The sequence below is a fragment of the Microcaecilia unicolor genome, chromosome 2 (assembly GCF_901765095.1).
Source record: "Microcaecilia unicolor chromosome 2, aMicUni1.1, whole genome shotgun sequence".
NCBI lineage: Eukaryota > Metazoa > Chordata > Amphibia > Gymnophiona > Siphonopidae > Microcaecilia > Microcaecilia unicolor.
The window spans coordinates 431,743,359-431,756,946 of NC_044032.1; the positions used below are offsets into that span (position 1 = coordinate 431,743,359).

The 13,588-nt window shown below is 44.9% G+C and overlaps 1 protein-coding gene across 1 annotated transcript in view; it reads left to right on the plus strand.

The window, feature by feature from the left end:
• HADH (hydroxyacyl-CoA dehydrogenase) overlaps positions 1–13,588 on the plus strand; it is a 122,358-nt gene that overhangs the window by 44,126 nt on the left and 64,644 nt on the right. Inside the window, exon 3 of the mRNA XM_030190794.1 lies at positions 4,609–4,766. Coding sequence (XP_030046654.1) covers positions 4,609–4,766 — 158 coding nt within the window. The remainder of the gene's footprint in view (positions 1–4,608; positions 4,767–13,588) is intronic.

Here is a 13,588-nt window from a genome sequence, read left to right on the forward strand (position 1 = left end):
CCTTTTTGATATCTAGTCATTTGATTTGGTCATCCAAGGTTCCCAACTGTGCTTTTTTGCAATTGGACCATCTCTGAAACATACCCATTCTTGATGTCTTCAGTGTTTGGGATCAGAATATAGCCCTTCCAGCTGTCTTAGCCTGCATGTGCAGAAAAGAACCCAGCTGTTGAGAGAGGCTCAATTTTTGGAGCCTGGCCTGAATCAACGTTGGCACTTGCACCAACATTGGGTGCATCGGTCCCTTTGGCTGCTAGACCCGTGTCTGACACTGGGAGTGAACTTGCATTGAGCAAGCAGGTCTCCACTTGCTTCAGTGCCAGTCACTGTGCAGGGCCTCCGGGACCAGTCAACATTAGACCCGACACCAAGGAGGCATGGGGTTTTGACGTCTTCGTTGGCAGTGAGGAGTGTCTGCTCGGCATTGGGCGAAGCCCAAGAAGCACAAGTATTGACCCCCCTCAGCGTTTGATACCAGGGCACCGAGGGATTCCGGTCCCTGAGAAGCGTCGGGAGGACGGGAGGAGTGCTCTCCATCAAGGAGGTGCCAATGCAGGAGTCTCCATGTAGCCAGGACCAGGCACCTGCACCGATGCAGACAGTACTGCAGGCTCTGTGACCCGACACCCTAGCCTTTCCTGATGTTTGTCCTCAATGAGCGCATCTGGGCCATGCTCCAGGAGCTTATCCAAGAGTGCATTGACATCTGAGGTGCTTGTGCCAGCCGTGCCTCAGTCTGCTGCCCCACAGGGCCCTCAGCCTGCAGTGAGGTCTCAGACACTGGTGCCACATGCAGTATCAGTATCTACAGCTGTCCATGCTGGCACCCCTTTGATGTAGATGGAGGATGTTTTGCTGGAGTCGAGGGTGGCGCCTACACCTCAACAATTTTCCAGGCAAGGACATGGTTCCTCTTATGGCAGGCTCACTCATCCCTCCCATGAACTCATTCTTGGCAGTCTGTGGGTCTAGATAATGAGGGAGGAGTCTGATTTTTTTTTTCCCATAGAGACAAAATACTTTCTACCCTAGGGGAACCAAAAGGAAGGTAGACCAGGCAGTTCCAATTTTCCTGTTCCCTGAAAGAAAAGGAAGAAGCTATGGATTGGCTGCAAAGCCATCATTATCAACTTTATTTGATATTCTGCAAAGTCAAAACTATATCAAAGCAGATTACGATAAATCCAAATAAGGGAAGAAAACTATGTGAAAAGACAAAATGCTATAAGAGGGAGGTCCTTAAATTTTAATGGAATGGATGCTATGGATTTAAAAAACTTCCCCCCACAAATGTCTTTAACTTGTGCTCTGCAGGTGTCTGTGAGATCTCTGTGGCTGTTTTAGCTTTATGTGGCTATTTGCTGAGTGTTTTAAAAAGCTTGGGGGTGGGGATAGGTCTTGCAGAACCTGACTACAGTTGGGAAAGAGCTGATTTCACTGGCTAGAGTAGACTGAAATAAAGCTCACAGAGCTGCTATAAGATTCTTTGTATAAAAGGAAAAGGACTAAGGGCCTCTTTATAAAGCCATGCTACCGATTCCTGGTGTGACAAATGAGAGGAAGCCCATTCAATTGCTATGGACTTCCTCTCATTTGCTTTGTAAAAGTAGCGTAAAGCAGAAGGACCAGGCAAGAGAGCCTGGCCTAAGCAGCAGCCAGGACTTTAATTGTTTTTTTTTTTTTTAAGCCTCTGAAGTGGGTGATGTCAAGGTACAGACATTCTTCTGTAGTCTTTTAAACACTGGATGTTTTGGCACTGCTCTATACTATATTATAGACTTTTCTTCCAGTCAGCTGGGGAATCTGGAACTATTTTTGACTCTAGCCTAGCCCAAACAGTAAAGGATTATACTTATCCTGAACCTTGTATTTACTGTAAAAACTGTACATAATTTCGTCCACAGCGGTGATAAAAGTTCCTGTTGCTACTGATGTCTTTGGAAAACTGATCTTTAAATTAAAAAAAAAAAGTCTGCAGAGTTGGATTATACTTGTCTACTAGTCTCTATACGGGCTAAGACCCTTACTACTAGAAACGCAATTTCATTAGAGGATGCTGGATCCTGATATCATCAACCCCCTCATTCTACATGATGCAAGAGGCTGGCACAGGCAAATGTCCAAGTTGCAGGCTCTGTCTTGCAGAGATTTTGTCCTTTTTAAATGAGATCTCTTCTAACAGTGCCGTCACTTTTTTTTTTTTTTTTTTTTTGTGTGTCAAAACTGGTCTCCCCAGTTCCTATGAATCAGGTAATTTCTCTCCCAGCCTTTTGTAACTAGGAGGCTTAATCATCTTGAAAGCTTCACAGGCTGGACTTCGGTGTTGCTGTTAGGTGACCAACTCTTCCACATTTCTGACAGGCTTTGTACAGGACATGCAGCCTATAAGTCCTCTGCAGCACACTGAAGTTTTTTTTTTTTTTTTTAATTTCAAAATATAATTGATAACCTTATCAAGCCTAAGCTTGTAAAGAAAGGTATACATTCGATAATTTAATAAATGAAAGAAGATTATGTATAAGTTCACTCAAGTCCTCAAATCTGGATCCAAGATTATCAATAGTGGGTTATTAAAGATTTACAAGGAAATTATAAAAACCTGTCTGAAATCAAGGTGTCGTATATTAACAGCGCTCAAAATGCATGCCAATAGACATTAACATTCTCTTAACCCCAAAGAACGTTTGGTTACAAGGAATTCTGTAAGTTGTGATGGCTCAAAAAAAAACGTATTTTACTGATTGGTACCGGACTATACATTTACATGGGTACCGAAGAAGAAAAGTAGCCCCAATCTGAAGAACTAACTTAAGCAGTAAAAACTGCCTACGTCTTTTCTGAGTCTCTTTAGATACATGTGGAAATATTGATATTTTAAGACCTATGAACTCTTTCTCTGTTCTTAAAGAACATTTTCATAATCCTTATATCTAAAGTTAACGCAACAGTTGCCAATAAAGTAGAAGGAACTGCCAAGTCAATGTCAGAAGACTCTAGGATAGCTTGAACATCCAGAGGAGGTTCAGATTGATTAGCGGACAATTGTGCTTCTGTTGGATTATTTGGTGATAGTATACCTGGGAGAAAGAGGGAATAGCATCTTCTTTAAGTCCAAAAATTTCCTTTAAGTATCTGTTCAACATTTCCCTGGGTGTAATCGAAGACACCCTGGGAAAATTCAAAAATCTTAAATTGTTTGATCTCAGGGAGTTGTTTTCCAAGGACTCGGTCTTCCTCCGCATATTCATATTATCTTTTATCATTATTTGAGTTTCTTGAAATTTTACAACACTTTTCTCCGGAGTCTCAACTTTCGCTGCAATTTTTTTTTACTTCGTTGTTTACTATTTCCACTTCCTCTTCTAATTTTTTTTGTCTTGGTCTCAAGAGCCTGAGTTTGAGGGCATAAAACCTTACCCAGGTTAACAATTAAGGCTCAGAGGTTTTCCAGAGTTACTTCAGCTGGTGTTTGTTCTAAAAATTGTGGAAAGTTTAAAGTCTGTATGTTATCAGTAGAAATGTTATCGTCCGCTTTCTTTTCACTTGCATTCAAACGGTCTCCCGCTGCTTCCCCCAGGGCATGTTCTAAATTTAGAGGAGTTTTAACAGTCCTCCAGTTCTTCCCGGACCCCTGGTCTCTCCACTTCAGCTTCACCTCCTGGTCGCCAAAGTAGAGATTCCACTGGGGAACTAGCACACCGGGGCTGCATGGGAGGAGCTCCTTGAACGGGGCTTAGGGTAACATCAAGCACAGACTACACCAGGTCTCCACACTGCCTGATCATCGCAGGTGTTCTGCCTCCTGTTCTTTGTCACCTCTGGTCTCCGTAGAAAATACTCTATTGGACCCGGCACTGAAGCTGAGGGCCGGCTCGGGGTCCCCACAGCAGCCGACCTTCTTCGCTTCGGCATTTCAAAGAAATAGTAGCTACAGCACACTGAATTTAAAGCTGCAGTTGATGCAGTGGTTATCGCTCACTGAAATGTGATCGCAGTGAGTCAGGAAGTTCACTTCACTTGGGCTCAGGCAGCTTCCTAAGCAGAAGCCTGGGTTGTCACACCAAAATATATTTGCAAGGTGGCTGTGTGGTCCTCACTGCATTCCTTTGTGTGAAGCTCTACTGGACTGATATAGTTGGGGTGATGCGACATTTGGCAGAACAGTGATTCAGGGGGTTTGTCTTCCCCCTCCAAGTAAGATGATATTCTCTTACATCCCATTGGTGTGGACTGGTCTAATAACATAGATGGTGAAATTTATTCATACCTTTTACCAGTTCACGGCCTGCCCTGGAAGACTGGTGCAAGAGAGTTTTGGGTTTAAGCTTGTTTTCTCTTTGGGTTTTATATACAGTTCAGAATTGTGGTTTCATGATGCATTGTGCAGTGGCCTCTGTGGGTTCAAATTTGTGTGGTAAGGTGAGCCTGGTTCTGCTTTTGGCAGTAACATACTGGAGAATTTTAGGCCATACCTGCCCTTATACTAGTGATGTCATTGGAACAGTTCAGTATCTCTACTTCTGTGTAATGGTAGGGAGACTTAACCCATTGGTCTGGACAGAACTCGAAGAAAGGAAACTAATACATTTCACCACCTTTATTTTCCAGGCTAGTTCTCAATTCATTGAGAAGACCTTAAAAAACATCACAGTGAGCACCGACCCAGCATCTGTGGTACATAGCGCTGACCTGGTGGTGGAGGCTATTGTGGAGAATCTGGATGTGAAAAATGAACTCTTCAACAGACTGGACAAGTTTGCTCCAGAGTAGGTACAAATGATGCAGCCTATAAACATTCTGAAGAGCTATTTCCAGACTGAGGTTAAGACAGGAATAGCTAACAGCTTGCATATGGCTTGCTTTGTCGGGGGGGGGGGGGGGGGGGGTATTCCAAAATGCATGTTGTAGTTAGAAGTAGGTCTCAGCAGGTAGAATAGGCAGATTTCAAAGTGAAAATATGTGCATTGATCCTTGAATTTTTATGTATGTATTACATGCTACTTTTGTAAACCACTTAAATTATGTTAAAAGGTATAAAAATGTGTTTTTTTTTTTTTTTTGCCCAAATGTATTTTGCAGTATTTAATGACTCTGCAAACCCTGGAGTGGCATAATGTCAATCTATGTGAAGGGAATTTGGTTAGAAATGCTCATAACACATTGGCTTAATAGCTTGGCTTGCCTTCCCTGTGTTCCCTTCTGCCAAACAGGGTGTGTTACAGGAATCTCTCGTCTCAGGGGGGGGGGGGGGGGGGGGGGGGGGGGAAAGCATCATGCAGCTCTTTTTGGGAGTTGTGCAATTTGGCCTTGTTGGAAAACATTGCTACACTTTCAGCTTCTTTAGCACGGTTGATTACTTCAACTCCCTTGAGGGGTGAGGTGTTTTCTAACAGAAAGCTGCAAAATAGTGGTGGGTCCAGAGTGTCTAAGGCAGTTCCCAACCTTTTTAACTGTAAAAAGTGCATACACATTAATGCAAATGTGTGGCATACCACCCTCCACAGAGCAGGACATTCTGACAGAGGTTTAATGACCAAAAAAAAATTAGGGTAAGGCTGAAAGCCCTACTTATCGTTTTCCAAATTAAAAAAAAAAAAAAAAAAAGTGAAGCTACAAATTAACCCATCAGCGGGCCACCCTTTTTTATATATGTTCCCCAGCACTTCTGGAAGGACGCAAAGGAAGTGCTATGCATAAAGAGGCAGATGTTCAAACTCAATACCGCCCAAACAGCTTTGCAAAGTTCCTCTCCAATGCTCACTGCTAATCAAGTTTCAGATTTATTACTTACTATCCCACCCAATGGGAAACCTTCTTGGTGGCTAACAATAATGTAAAAGAGAAAGGGAAGAAGCAAAGAAATCAAACTAAACATTAGACACTGAGACATGACTTGTAGGATAAAGGGTAGAATTCCAATATTAGGATTGGGGGGGGGAACATGAAGATACGTCATACATGCATCTTTGGCATGCAGATTTTATGCGCGCTGTTAAAACTGAGCATTGGGATGTAAGGGGGCTTGGTTGGGGGACTTGCCTGGCATGTCTGTAGTCTGCATGTCTGGATGGAGGAGGCACCAGCATAGGAAAACTTCATTTACTGCACCAGTACTATGTCCATATTTACACCCAGTGAAGAGGACGCTGCACACATTTCTTAAGTCGATGGCTGCTGGGACTGGGTGGCAGTCTGCAAGTGTTAGACTCAGAGGCGAGTTGTTCCACTGCTGTCGGCTCTCCGAGAGGGCATGAAGATTGGTTGACATGTTCCTTTAGAAAGTGCAAGCAACAGTGTAGACGAATGCAGCTGATGGGAGGGAGGCAGAACAAGAACTTGTCCCGCCTGCAAAACCTCATTGCAGCTCCAGCATCCAAATCCTGCGGTAGAATGCTCTCCAGACACCCTAATGCCAGCTCAGAGCTGGCGTAGGGTTTACTGTGTTAAGAGCCATCTTCTGGTGGTTGCCGTTATCCCAGCATTGGGGGGGGGGGGGGGGGGGAATAAAAAATGAGCTTATTTGCATAGTTTCGCATACATTAGTATCCTACTTGCACTGATACAGGGAGAGCTCATAATTCACTGCAGCAGGAGCCTCTAAACGTGCATTGGCAAATGTGGGCGCTAGTCCAGTGCTAATGGGCTCTAGAGCCTGCATTTGCTTCTGAGCATTGGGGCCAGTGTGTTCTGCATGAAGTGGGCCTAGTTATCCATATCTAATTATCACACACTAGGGTGCATGCAGAAAAAAAAGCTCCTGCGCTTTAGTTGCTGGCGTGTTTGGTAAGTGCTGAGGGCAGAGCCTAGGTGGTAGGCTGGATTATTATTTGTTACATTTGTATCCCACATTTTCCCACCTTTTTGCAGGCTCAATGTGGCTTACATTTTACCGTTAACGGCGTTAGCCGATTCCGATCTGAACAAATACATGGTATGAATGAATACAAAGTGGTGATGTGGTAGAGTGAGGTACATATATGGTAGGTAATTGGGGGGAACTTAGAGAGAGGAGAGGAATAGTCAGGTAAAGTCTGTTATGGTCTTTGGTTATATTGTGCCACAAGTGTTCAGGTATTTTATGTTGGGTCATTGGGATATGCTCTTCTGAACAGGTCTGTCTTTAGTGCTTTCCGGAAATTTAGGTGGTCGAGCGTAGTTTTTACTGATTTTGGCAGTGCATTCCATAGATCAGAGCATCAGGCAGTTATTGACATTTACGGCACACTTAGGTGTGTGAACACACGGGGAAACACTGCTTTACGCTTCCTTACATCTGTACTGTTGTGAAGAGCAGGACAAAAATAGTTTAGCAGCATGCTACTAAATCCATGGAACATGAGCAGTAATGTCACACTGGATATGAAGAAGCAGCAGCAATCTTAATGTTTGGCAAGCTTGGGAAGGTTTTATTTGATTACTTCTTGAAAATATACAGCATAATGGCAGCTACACTATCTAATTTGTCCCTCTTTCTCTACCTACCATCTCTGGCTTAACTTGAGATTGTACCTGCCCTTCTTACCCCTTGCTTCTTGAACTAATACTGTGTGTTGCTTTTGCTTTCTTCCTTGGCAAGTTGTTCAATGATCGCCATCCTTACTGTGAAAAAAGAACTTCCTGATTTTCATACATTTTTGCCATGTCCCTTTGCTGCCAGTGGATCCTTACCTCTGCCACGTCAAGTATCTGGGATTTTTTTTCCCAGTAACTTTGTACCATTTGGGTAGCCATTCACTAGCCTGTTCTTTTGTAGGCATGGCCTCTAGAAATGTACATGACATAAAGGTTACACCAATGATAACATAAACAACCGTGTTGTGATTACTATCTTGCTATATTATGCAGCATCCTTACCTCTGAGGAGCCAGCTCCAGAATTCAAAACCTAGGTTTCTCTCAAGACAGCAGCATCAGAGGGCTGGCCTTAAATTGGAACATGTTTGAGGGTTGCAGGCCTTGCATATTGCCAGCACCTGACATGAAGAGTTTCTTATCATTTAAGTTGGGATATCAACAGATGGATCTGAACCAGTGGCATACCAAGAGCAGGGTGGTGGGGGTGGTCCGCCCCGGGTGTCAGCAGGTGGGGGGGTGCTCTGCTGGCGCCGCAGTCCCTACCAGCTCTGTCGACGGACAGATGACCCTCCTCTGCCACCCAGCCTTTTAAAAAAAAAAACCCTGTGAAGTGCCTCCCCTCTGCTCTGCTGTAAAGGAAGCAAATCACCTCATCACGTTGGCCCTTCCCTTGTGTCCTGCCCTCGCAGAAATAGGAAGTTACATCAGAGGGCGGGGCACAGTGAGGGAAGGACCAACGAGGCGATTTGCTTTCTTTACAGCAGAGCAGACGCGAGGCGCTTCACAGATATTTTTTTTTTTTTTTTTTTAAAGTTGGGTGGCAGGAGAAGAGGGTCGTCTGTCTCGACAGAGCTGGTAGGCAGGTGGGGACTGGGTCGGGGAGGGGGGCTCAGATGGGAGAAGCGGACTGGGTCTGGGGGGGCTCAGATGGGAGAAGGGGCCTGGAGCTGGAACTGGGGTCTGAGGGGGCAGGAGGGAGAATGGGGCCATGCCTGGGGCAGGAGGGAGAGTGGGTCTGGGGATGAAAAAGGGGGCCCTATTGCAAGGCATGTGGATGAAGGGGGCTGGAACTGGGGGCTGAAAAGGAGGGTAGGTGGGATAAGGGGGCTAGTACTGGAACTGGGGGCTGAAAAAGGGGACAGGGAGAAGTGGCTGGGGGCAGAAGATCAGGACTGGTGGGAGAAAAGGGATGAACTGGGTACTGGTAGGATAGTGGGGCTGAAAAGGAGGGGCTAGTGGGAGATTTGGGCTGGGGCAGGGACTAGGGGCAGGTGGGATAATGGGGCTGGAACTGGGGGCCGAAAAGAAGGGGCAGCGAGAGGGAGGGCAGACCCTGGATGGATGGGAGTGGATTGAAGGGGTAGAGAGAGAGAACAGACAGTGGATGGAAGGGATGGCAGAGAGAGAGCGAAGACAGATGCTGGATGGAAGGAAGACCGTGAAAAGAAGATGAGGAAAGCAGAAACCAGAGACAACAAACTGCAAATAAAATATATATTTGTTTTGCTTTAGGATATAGTATTGTAGATGTGCTAATAAATGTTTATAAATAGAACTTGTAAATAAGGTAATCTTTTTATTGGACTAATTTTAATACATTTTGACTAACTTTTGGAGAACAAAACCCCCTTCCTCAGGATAGGATACTGTAACAGCACTATACTGTATTGGCCTGAGGAAGGAGGTTTTGGCCTCTGAAAGCTAAATGTATTAGTCCAATAAAATGGTATTTTATTTTCTATACGTTTTATTTCTGTTTGTTAATTTGTAAAGTGGTGATTGGTATTTGTTTTTTCAAATTTATATCTGCTGTCTTTATATTTTGCACAGTACTAGTGGACATTTTCCGTTTCTGTGGTGTTGCATTGTATGCAGAGTCTGGCATCTTGGGGGTTCAGTTTAATTTTTGTCTAAATAGAAAGTTTATATAGTAACATAGTAGATGACGGCAGAAAAAGACCTACACGGTCCATCCAGTCTGCCCAAGATAAACTCATATGTGTATACCTTACCTTGATTTGTACCTGTCTTTTTCAGGGCACAGACCGTATAAGTCTGCCCTCCACTATCCACACCTCCCAACCACCAACCCCTCTTCCCCCCCACCTGCTCCGCCACCCAATTTTAGCTAAGGTTCTGAGGATCCATTCCTTCTGCACAGGATTGGATCCTCAGAACCTTAGCTAAATTACTTATTCTATAGTGGATTAGGTTGTATCTGTGTTTGTGAAAAAGACATGACTTTCAGTTGGCATAGACTTTTGCCGGATCGACTATCTGTACTATTCTGTCTGGTTTTGTTTTACAATAGGTGAATTGATGTTCTAGTGCTCACTGTAGTGTTTAAGATGCTTTCATTTTCCTTGTGTGACTTGTAGAAATTGCTGCTTATGGTATGGTAGAATTGCTCTATAGGTCCTGAGTATTTTGTATTCTCGGTATGCCTAGTACTGGATTTTGGAGGGGTGTGTTAAAAAATGACCAGCCCCGGGTGTCAACTACCCTAGGTACACCACTGATCTGAACCCTGCGGAAGAGCAGGCATGTCCTTGCAAGGAAGAGGGCTGATAAATCTGGGAGGCACCAAGTTTGCCTTTGTTCTGTCTGAAAGCAAGGGAAAAAGACTTGGAAGTTGCTGGGGTAGTTCAAGCCATATTTCCTTTCCTAAACCGCAAAAGGAATTTTAATCCTTTAATTCTGAGATTAATTGCATTGCACCATGGCTTGCTCCTGCTTCATTGGATGAATTTGCCTGCCCTCTTTGGGTTGCTACCAGTGAAAAGTGCCTGAACTAAGCTCCTGCTAAAATGAGAAGTTCTCCAGGCAACATTTTATAAACACATTTTGATCATTCAGCAGCTTTTTATGTAGGTAATCTTAAGCACAGTGTCTGATCTCACTAGCCAGCACCTGGCTACAGAGATCTTGAATTTATCCCTACAGTCGCTTTGTATAATTTTTACATGATCCAATAAGTATCGCAGCATAGAAAAAGTTTCTTTTAAACCAGTAGTAGAACTCTACCTCTATTTTCTTGGTTGATAATTGCAGCCCTTATGTTACAGGCCGACCCAAGGTTCGGATTTGGCACCAAAAGTGTCCTGAAATCTGCTCCTCCCTCCCCCCCCCCCAAAAAAAAAAAAATGTATCAGTAGGCCCTCCCCAAGCCTACCTTAAGCCCTGGTGGTCTAGTGGCCTCTTTGGGGACAGGAGAGAATCCCACTCTTTCCTGCCTCTGAAGAGGCCCCTAGACCACCAGAGCTTAAGGTAGGCTTGGGGGAGGGTCTACTGATATACTCAGGGGATGGCGGTGGCCCGCAGGGATCCAGTCTCTTGTCAGGGGTTCAGAAGGGCTGCATCTTGGGCATGGGAGCAGGCACGATGTTTTCACTTCAGCCAGAACCAAAACTTCAGTTGGCCTCTGCCTTACCTATCATGACGACAGACGAAGACTGCAAGGCCCGTCTGCCTATTCCTGATGTCTTAGAGCTTACTTGATAGTTTTATCCTTTTGATCCAATGATCCTCTGTGGCTTTTTAGAGTTCTGCTGCTCATTTGACCACCACATCAGTTAGGAAGATTTTCATATATACCCTTCTGGAAATCGCTGAAAACCCATCTATTCAAGCAAGCATACCCAAATGATCTAACCTAAACTTATAAACCCTTTACCCAACACCTAATCACTCGACAACGACTGACTTAGACCACATCTTCCATCCAACTCCCCCTATGCTATCCCTCAAACTATTCCCTTCTCCGGCCACTCCCACCCCCTTATACCTTGCTCATTTCAACCTCCCCCCTCCTGCCTCTCCTACCCCCTTCTTACTTGCCCATCTCACCTAACTGCATATCGTCATCATTATTCTGTTATACCACAGCTTGTACTCTCTCTGCAATACCTTGTAACTCCTATACTATGTAAGCCGCACTGAACCTGCCTCGAGTGGGAAAGTGCAGGGTATAAATGTAACAAATACCATACTCTCCTGTGAAGAAATATTTACTTATGCTCCTTACCTCTGTGGTCCTCATGTTATAGAACATTCTGTCAGCTGAAAAGTGGTTGTTTTTTTATGTGCTTAGGACTTGGCATTATTTAAACTCATTTTCTCGGGAGAGCACGTGACGTGATGAACTGAGCAGACGTGCTTAGCCTCAGCTCCTGAGCCCTCACTCCATAAACCTTCAAAATACTGCAAATCGCGAGTAGAAAGAGGAAACCTAAGCTCTATATATCTTTATGGACAAATACCTTAAACAATCCCCAACTGGAATGGCGTTGCGTACCGGGAAAAAGGAAAAGAGTAAAACGCCCGCAACGGAATCCAAGATGGCGGACGATCTGCTCTCGGCGAACCAAACATTCACAGCGGCGCAGCTCAAGCAACTAACACTTGCGGTCGCAAATGCTTGGCAGCCCAAGTGGGACACTCTGGACCAAAAGTTGGACTCTTATCAAACGAAGCTGGAAGGTTTAGGGACCTGAACGGAGGACTTGGAGGCCAGGGTATCTGCCCTGGAAGATGATTCCCAAGGCTACAGTACAGACCTGTGGGAGATTAAAAGGCAACTCCAGGAACATGGACAAATTAGAAGATCTTGAAAATCGCTCACGCAGGAACAACGTGCACATCGTGGGCCTTTCAGAAAAAGTACCTGAAAAAAACTTGGTTGACTGGCTTAAGGAGTGGTTATCAAAGGAGCTGGCCTTGTCGGATGGCTTTGGGCCCCTGGTAATTGAACGAGCGCACCGCGTGGGCCGTAACAGGGAAAACCAGGAACGACCTAGAGTGGTGGTAGCGCGGCTCTTCAACTACCGGCACAAGTTGGAAGTGCTGCAGGGGTTTAAGATCCGCAGAGGAGATTTGAAACATGAAGGCCGCCAAGTCCTGATTTTTCAGGACTACTCATCAGGTGTCCAGGAGCGGCGACGTAAATTTCATCCATTGTGCTCTACATTGGTCCAAAAACAAATTCGTTTTGTTCTACAATACCCAGCTGCACTGAAAGTGCAGATACATGGGCAATGGAAAGTGTTTAAGTCACTGGACAATGCAAAAGCTAAGCTCCAGGATCAAGGTATCCTGGAAGGAGACTGAGAACAATGGTAAACCCTATTGGAGAATAGGTTTCAAAAATGTTTTCATTTTCTTTGTGTAGCAGTAATAGCTATAAAAATGTTTTCAGCATGCAGGAGTAGGGCGCTCTGTACACGTTAGGTGCTATATTGCTAATTCCCGGTCTAGGTCTGGGAACATGGCAAATGGGTTAGTTTTATGGGGGGGGGGGGGGGGGGAATAAGGGGGTTTGGGATAGAGGGCTTATAGTTTGTGTGGGAACATTGGGTTGCTATGGGATTAGGGTTATGTTTCGACAGTGCAGGGGGCAGTATTTTGTAGGTTTAAAAATTGATCTGCCGGAGTTTGTCTGCAGAGTGTGGTTCGGGGGTTGATGGGACTCGCAGCATTCTGGGAGGGTATGGCCATTGGGAGCAGGAAGGTCCAGGGATGACCACTAGAATTGTATCTTGGAACGTAGGTGGTATCAGCTCTCCAATCAAACGATCTAAGATTCTTTCAGCACTTAAGAGACACAGGAGCTGATATTGCATGTTTGCAGGAAACACGCCTCACAGATTTAGAACACTCTAAGCTGCAAAAATATTGGGTAGGGGAGGTATCTGTGGCGTCATCCCAGAGTCGTAAAGGAGGGTTGGCGGTGCTGTTTCGAAAGGGGCTCCCATATAAAGCAGCTGTAATTGATAAAGGGACCCAGGGGGGTCACAAATTGCTAAAAATATGGCTGTCTGGTAGAGTCATTTGGCTGTTGGCCCTCCATAATCCGTCCTTCCTTACCAACTTAGCTGGGACATGCTTACAGAGTAATAGTGGGGATTTCATTGTAGTGGGAGATTTTAATGCGGTCTTGGACCCGAGGCAGGATTGCTCTAGTGCAAAAGATTCTCAGTACAGAGGAACGCGGGCCAGAGAATTTCAGACATTTAATA